This window comes from Crassostrea angulata, chromosome 10 (assembly GCF_025612915.1).
Source record: "Crassostrea angulata isolate pt1a10 chromosome 10, ASM2561291v2, whole genome shotgun sequence".
NCBI lineage: Eukaryota > Metazoa > Mollusca > Bivalvia > Ostreida > Ostreidae > Magallana > Magallana angulata.
The window spans coordinates 50,600,678-50,608,912 of NC_069120.1; the positions used below are offsets into that span (position 1 = coordinate 50,600,678).

The 8,235-nt window shown below is 31.5% G+C and overlaps 1 protein-coding gene across 1 annotated transcript; it reads right to left on the reverse strand.

Moving 5' to 3' along the window:
- Window positions 1–2,322: 2,322 nt before the first annotated feature.
- On the reverse strand, window positions 2,323–7,139 carry LOC128167571 (trypsin-1-like). Its single transcript, XM_052833368.1, has 7 exons — window positions 6,994–7,139; window positions 6,325–6,455; window positions 6,019–6,119; window positions 5,630–5,889; window positions 5,332–5,474; window positions 4,010–4,064; window positions 2,323–2,467 (listed from the first exon to the last, which is right to left on the reverse strand). Exons 1-7 carry the CDS (start codon window positions 7,034–7,036, stop codon window positions 2,367–2,369), a joined length of 834 nt encoding a protein of 277 aa, XP_052689328.1. The 5' UTR covers window positions 7,037–7,139; the 3' UTR covers window positions 2,323–2,366.
- Between the last annotated feature and the right edge of the window lie 1,096 nt (window positions 7,140–8,235).

Below are 8,235 nucleotides of genomic sequence, written 5' to 3' on the forward strand. Positions count from 1 at the left end.
CCAAACACTGTTTCAGTTTCGGTTTGCCAGAGTAACTGCATAGGAGAGTTGATTAAAATCAACTCCTAATAAACCATATTTTAAAAGGTTAATTCTTAATTTGTTGACCATTCAGCTTCCTCAAATACTTTTTAAAACGTATGTACATATTAGGTAACTATGTCATTCTGTCAGTCTTTCTAACAGGTCATCAGGAATCGGTACGATTACTTAAACATGTAATCGATTATAAACCAATTACATTCATTTTTGTGGTGTAATAAATTACTTTATAAAATGTAATCTATTAATAATAGAATACCTCAATTTTGTCATTTTCTTTCAATAAAATGTTGAAAATACTTCTGATGAACTTATTGTATCAACTTTTTTAAATTTAATATTATTCAACAAGTCGTTTACATTTAGAATTCCACATGTACTCCATTTTTTTAAAAATAAGGAATTTCCCGTATACAAAAAATTGGAGTTTATTCCATATTGGTTGTTGTTCAATTTTAATGGACGAGATATTTCATAAGTTTTCATTCATTGAATGAGCATAACAATTGTTGTTAAAACAGTGGTAAGGACTATATATGATAAGGGCCTAAAATGGACCCCTAAAATGAACATCATCATTTTACTATCATTCTTTGTTTTCTTAGTACAGATATGTATGTGATGTGTTTACATAATATTCATTTTGATTCAAGTGCCCACAATTTAGAAATATGACATTGTAAAGACAACCTTTTCCCGCCATTTTTGCATTTTTTGCGTAAAACAGCTTGTTTTCAAGCAGTTTTTCCTTCCGAAAACATAGAGCGCATTCTTGAACCAATAAAATATTTTAATCAGAGATGTATCTAGCCGATTTTTCCTTGTTCAAGCATGCGCTCTATGTTTCCCATTCGTAAATAGATAAGAAAAATGTCAATTTTTGGCTGATTTGATTGAATTATAGAAATGGCGTCACTTCTGACGTCATATACTGTCAGTGAGTGCAAATAAATCAAATAAATAGATGAAAAATGTATTCTATATCAACTCTTCTAAAAAATTATTAAACATTTTATTGTACCCGACACACTTAAAAAATGGCGTATTATGGGGGCCAAATTTAACTCTTATCACATATAGTTCTTTTCCCACTTTTTGCATATTTTCTATCTTTTTTTCTGAAAATTGTAATGCGTAATTCACATCTATGTTTATTTGTTTACAGTAAGAATCTAAAATTGTTTACAGAATGTTTTTGTTTTTTAAAAGTCGAGGAACCCATGAGGCTTTTAATGCCTTTATTTCGCATTCAATATCGGCAACTGCCAACCCACCGTTCAATAGACAACCTATTAAAGTATTGCGTTTAATTCTTGCGGTTTTATCCCAAATAGAGTTATAGATAAAGCGTTGAATTTTTTTTGATAAAATCATTTTCAGAAGAATTAAGTATTGAAGCAATGTATGTTAGTCTAGATAAAGCAAGTGTGTTAACTATGCCCGATTTACCAAATGAAGTTAATTTTCTTCTTTTCCAAGATTCAAAAAGCTTTTCAACATCATGATAAATTTTCATTCAGTTCTACTTAATCGTGACCAATGAAAATTCCCAGACATATTACTGCTTTGTTTGTAGTTTTAATGCAGAGAGCTCATCATAAAAATAAAAATTTTAGAGTTTCTAAGAGAATACATTCTGTTTTGTTTATGTTTAATATTTTGTTTGATATGGAGCTCACAATTCTTTTTTATGTAAACAAAGCACAGGTGATATTTTTGTTTACATTTTGAATGTGAAAAGAAAGTTCCAGGTTTAGACCTTAAATTAAATATTTAAAAGTCTAGGAATTCTTTATTTATTAAAATACATTAGCAGATAGAAAATTTAGCTTAAAGAAGTGCTTTTACTGGTATATTGAACCAATTGAACAAAACATGTCAGGAGTCTTTTTACACACCAAAAAAAAGAAAGAATTGCGGGCTCTGTATCTTGCTCTTTACGATAGACACTCAAAGTTTGGTTGATAATTGGAAATTCATTATTAAAGCATTGTTGACCAAAAACAAAAAAAATAATAAAAATAATAAAAAGATAAAATTTGACCGAAATCGTGACCATTCCTCTTTAAAGCATGTATTCACAGATTCACAAATCAAGCTTGCTAACCGCTTTCTAGAACTCTGGTACTTTAAGGGGGATGTACGGCCATGTGCGAGTTAAAAGTTTAAGAACTCCTCTACTGTACGTATTTACTTAAATAAAGACTACATCAACGTTGCACTAGTTTTAAAAGTGATCATTACACCGATCGACACTGATGGAAATCATAACAACAGAAATTTCCTTTTTCTTCTCTTTTTGTTAAATAAATAAAGTAAGTATATTAGCTCCAGTTTGCTTGAATCCACGAAACAAAGTTCCAGGTATCGGCATATACACCGGGAAGCTCTGGGCGAGCACAGCCGTATCCCCAGCTGACCACACCTACAAAGGGAGAGGTGATAAACCAAATCAGTTCATTTTTAGAATAATTCACAATGCTTAAGGATTACATGTACGTTTACTCAGGGGCGAAAAAATTCCACTAATAGAAACGAAAAACTACTTATTGTACATAGTAGCCCTACTTTTGTAGTGCTATTTTTCACTTCCAAGTAAGTAGTTCAATGACCTACATTTTATGTTAGTGATCACTGAATGTATATTGAAAGAACTATATATGATATTAGTCAAATTTGGCCCCCAAAATTCGCTATTTTTAAAATGATTCAGGTACATTAATTTGTTGTTATTTTATAAAAGAGTTGACATGAAATATGTTTTTCACCTATTTATTTGATTTATATGCACTCACTGGCAGTATATGACGTCAGAAGTGACGCTTTTTTATAATTCAATCAAAATCAATCAAAAATTGACATTTTTCTTATCTTTTTTCGAATGGGAAATATAGAGCGACTTTTTGAACAAAAACGAACTTTTTGTCACTTATAAGTATTGGATAGATATATCTTTGGCGAAAATATTTTGTTTGTTCAAACAGTCGCTCAATGTTTCCTTAAAGAAAAACTACCTATAAACAAGCCGTTTTATGCTAAAAATGAGAAAATGGCGGAAAAAGTAAACTTTATGATGTCAGATTTTTAAATTGTGGGTACTAAAATCAAAATGAAAATTATGCAAAAACTTCAAATGTATCTTTGTACATGAAGAATTACAGTAAAATTACAATGTTCATTTTAGGGGGCCATTTTAGGCTCAAACCATATATAGTCCTTTATCAAAATTGTCCTACCCTTTCCAAGGTTTTCTTTATTTTGTAATAACTAAAATAATAAAGCAATTTGTTGTTTGGAAAATGATAAAATACGAACAGCTTTACTATTTTCATATTTCAATGAATCGTTTTAAGCTTATTTTTAAATTTAATTTAGTCCAAATTTTCTCTATCAATTTTCAAAATTCTGCCCATTTTTGATCGAGTTTTACATAAACTTACTTATAGGAGCTTCAAACTATTGATTGCCGAAAACTGTTTTTATTGTCTGTATTCTGTTGACATTAACATTATAGAAGGTCAATGATTAAATTCTATCTTGAATTGATTTTATGTATTTTAAAGTTTTTTCCCATCGCGTGCCAGCCAGTGACATAAAATTATACACGAGATAATGCAACCATTAAGTATATTAATTGGTATTAAAAACACATAGAAACCTAACTTATGCAATTAGAATACTACAGAAAGTTTTTAAGAGAAAATAAGAAAATGAAAAATTTAGTCCGAATTTACTTTGTTTCTACCTTTGACGTAGCATATCTTCCGCAAATAAACAAAACATGGATATCAGTATCGATATTTGTTGATAACATTGTTATTTTATGTTTTTAAAACAACTTTTGATTTAGGTATTGAACTTTGTAAAAATATTTTTTGAAATATCAAACCCTGAGTAAACGTAATCCTTAAAAAGAATTAGTCAAATATCATGGAATTACATTTTTGACAAAGACTATAAAACCTACCAGCCAATTCCCAAATACCGTTTCTCTGAGCAACCAATGGTCCGCCAGAATCTCCCTGTAAACATCAGTTTATAAATTAAAAGAGACAGTACAGCTGAAAACACATGTGTGAATAACTTCAGATTTACCCATTGTTTCGTTAGGAAATAAGAAAAAACTTTGATTGTAACAGTTTAAATAGATGAAAATCCCTTTCACGTTCCTAATTAATGTAATTATGAGCTTCAGAAATTAAGAATCGTACAAACTGGATTAATCTTATATCGTTTATTTGTACCACGTGGATTTTGATTGACTGTTGACACGTGCTGCAAACTACAAAATATTCGCCCGACTTCGATCATCGTGGTATACGAGGTAAAAAGGACTCTCTAAACGGAACGCATGGTCACTTTGTCGATAATCTATAAATGGTTTTCCAATTTCGGTTCATTTTAAAATGAACAGACATAAATGAGTCAAATAACCCCTCGAGGGGCCTCACTTACAAAGATAAATTTAGCTTGTAGTCAACTCCTATGATAAGCAGACAAAATACATGCTTACAAATCATAATTGTGGTTATTTTAAAAACTTTGAACTACTATTACCTGGGAGATGTAGAAAAGACTGAAATATTTTTATCAGCAAACATGTACAGGAGAATCTTCGCGAGCCCAGTGCATGTGTTTTGTTTACAGTAAATACGTATGCGTAATAGTATAGAAGGCTGACCCCGTAACACGTTGCGATGTATTTATGTGATAGGTTATACGTAATTATTAATTTTAATGAAATAATTAGATTTATTTAATGGAGAACTTTGTAATTTCTGAAAGTTTTTACATTCATGAGTAGTACAAAAATACCGAACCCAAGTAGTTATTTGATAAGATGCGCCGTACTGTCTCTTTCATTCATAGGCAAACATAGAATGCAAAACGTAACTACCGAAAAATATCCTGGATATTTATGTAACTGTCGAAAAATATCCTGGGGATTTATGTAACTGTCGAAAAATATCCTGGGGATTTATGTAACTGTCGAAAAAAATCTTAGAGATTATGTATCTGTCGAAAAGTATCCGTGGGATTTATGTAACAGAATAGAAAAACACAGTAAAATTGTTTAACATTTTCCTTTGCAGTGAAATGGTTTAACATTTTATTAAACAGTAAAATGGTTGAACTTATTCAGAATAACACAATAAAATGGTGTAACATTTTCCTACCTGGCAACATTAAACAGAATAGAATTACACAGTAAAACGGTTTAACATTTCCCTACCTGGCAACATTAAACAGAATAGAATTACACAGTAAAATGGTTTAACATGTTCCTACCTGGCAAGCATCGGCACCACCCTCGGCGAAACCAGCGCACAACATAGTGGCACTTTTGTAGGAAGTTCCGAGGTAGGAACTACATGCAGAGTCTGACAAGATAGGTTTGGAGACCTCCATCAATCGGTCTGTGGTAGATCCACCTATAAATACAACAAATGCAACACATAAACCCAAATATAATAAGCCTCAAATAATATAGAATTATGTGCGGAGCAGACTGTATTCGTGTTTCTTTTTTTATACAGTGGAAACTTTTGCTACCATACCAGTGACGTAGATAGAGGCAAGAGCTTACCCTCAGATGTGGTACCCCAGCCAGTGACGTAAGACAACTCGTTGACGCCGTGGTCCCTTGATGGCATACAAGCTGGCATGACGTTGCTGCCCTCTGTTGGTTGTGTGGTAAATGTCAGAATGGCAATGTCGTTGTTGATGGTTGCAGAATTGTAACTTTTGTGTTTTCTCACCTCGGCGACTGCCATGCGCTGTCCAACATTCTGACTCAATCTCATTTCTCCAACCTTGACTCTAAGATTATTTGCGTTTCCGAGAGATCTAAAAGATAAATGGCATATTTATACACATATTTCTTATGTTTAGCGACATGATGCATGTATGGTGACAAACAAAATAGTTAGCATCTAAGTCAAGCCTCAGTGTTAGAACTAAATGAAGAGAAGTTACCCATCCACACAGTGGGCAGCTGTGACAACAACTAAGTTCCCAGCAGCGTTTCTGATCAGAGTACCGCCGCAAATATGGCGACCGTTGTATTCCAGGCTGATCTAAAAATAGAAAAATAATAGAGAAATATAAAAAATTATCCTATTTTTTCCCATAAAACACCAAACCCCAAAATCATACCCTCCCTCAAAAAAAAGTGAAAAAAGAAAACACAAACAAACATCAAACCTACACACAAATCAAACTAAGAACAATAAATATAAAAGTTTAGCTTTTAAATCCCATGTCTGAAGGAGCACATTTTACCTGCCAAGGCCATGCATCCGTATTAGATATAGATCCGCCTACGATGTATTGGGAAAGCCCATTAGGCACTCCGCTGGGAGTTCCACATGGTAGATTCCTGCTGTCTTTTTGGACATTCAAGTGGGGTTTTGCTGTTTAAGTAATGAAAAAATGTTTTGTAGTATAAAGGTGCTAAAACTTGTTAAAGGGTTTGCCAAAACTATGGAACAGCAAAATACAAAATAAATGCTACTGCAAACAACAAGAATTGCAGCATCTACAACATGGTATATATCTCCAAGCAACTGCAATGTAATACACATCTTGGTACATTTGCGAAACAAATAAAAGCCTTGGGATACTGATTATTAAATCTATTTTATTTAGAATTATTAAATTTATTGTGTTTAGGAAATATTAGGAACGGTTTTCGACAATTCAGGAATTTTAAAAGAACCTAAATGCAAGGTAGCTTATTACGAGGTACACCTTTTATAAAAAGTTCTCTTAAGAATTTCTTTAAGTAATTCAATAAAGATGCAAATTAAACTGCAAAAGCGTATCTTAAAATAAAAACTATTCCAAACGCTTTGCTGATAAAAGTTAGAAATATCATAGGAATATCCGACAAGATCAATCTTTTTTTATATTATCCTTTTCGATCTTTACATTTGTTGGTGAACTCCCTACCTGAGGCAAGGGCCAAAGCGGAGGCCAAAATCAAAATCCACATAATGTCCACTTGTTAAAGCTCTAAAGTCCTAAGATAAATTGGCAGCAACGGTGAGTATTATTCATTTATACCTGTTACAAATCACGTGGTTCTCAGGGATTTCTTATCTATTAAACAGTCTCTCTATCACGATCAAGGTGAAATTTCTTGTAATTATCGACACTCACAAAGCTATTGGTGTTTGTGATTGCCTAACACCAAGAAAATCTAGAAGCTTACTGTTTCTATCAGAAGCCATATTGATATTTAATTTCAATGGAAATTTGTTTATAAACACATTTTTAAGCCTACTGATTTATATACATGTATAACATTTATGAGCAAATTTATCGTTTTCAATGTTTTGAAATGACTTAAACTCATAAAGTGAATTTTAAAAAAAAAACAAATTTCATGAACAAATTTCCTATCATTTTATTTATTGCAGTTTTAACATAAAATAAATTTATTCAAAGTCAACCTTACCACCTATGTTATGTTCTTTAGTATTCAAAATGACTTAAATAACTTTTGGCATTTTAAGCGGCAAACAAAAATAATTCATTGTGCAAGTTTCTCACTGCAATCAGACTCTCTACCTTAGTTAGTTATTGAGTTTTTAAGAGATTCATTTCAAATTCTTCAATCTATTTATTCGAGAATACACTTATTTAATGAAAAAGCTTGAGTATGCTTATTGATTGTTTTTTTTAATTTAAAATATCCTTGTGTGTTTATGTTTTCACTATCATGTTTCACCGTTCAACACTAACAAAGACAAAGAACTGCTTGCTTTATGTTCCCAGTTCCCCAAAATTAAAGGTATGGATGGAGCTTTGGAAATGTTTTCAAAGATAGACAAATCATATACAATGATAGTCTAAATACATGAAAGTTATGTAACAAAGAACAGTTGTTTGTTTTTTGGAAAGGAAACATTGAACGCATGCTTGCTCTAACGCAACTTTTCTAAAAATAAGAGATGCAGAATTATATTCTCAGTTATATATGTGATAATTGTAACTATGCGCTCTTCTATTGATTAATATGAATAAAAAATCATGATTTTTTCATGTTTTTTATAATGGTCGGGCACTGACATTGATTATTTTGATGAAATATATGTATGATAATTTATAAAAGGGACAGAAATAAGACTTAATCAAATAAATATATCTATATGTCCTTCATCAAATCAAATAAAGTTCTTGAACACAATT

What these genes read in the sequence shown, in the direction of transcription:
- LOC128167571 (XM_052833368.1), bottom strand. Translation starts at nt 7,036, where the DNA reads ATGTGGATTTTGATTTTGGCCTCCGCTTTGGCCCTTGCCTCAG. An exon ending in CGCTTTGGCCCTTGCCTCAG is followed by an intron (nt 6,456 to 6,993) that starts GTAGGGAGTTCA and finishes TTACTTAAACAG; the next exon opens with CAAAACCCCACTTGAATGTC. An exon ending in CGGATGCATGGCCTTGGCAG is followed by an intron (nt 6,120 to 6,324) that starts GTAAAATGTGCT and finishes TTCTATTTTTAG; the next exon opens with ATCAGCCTGGAATACAACGG.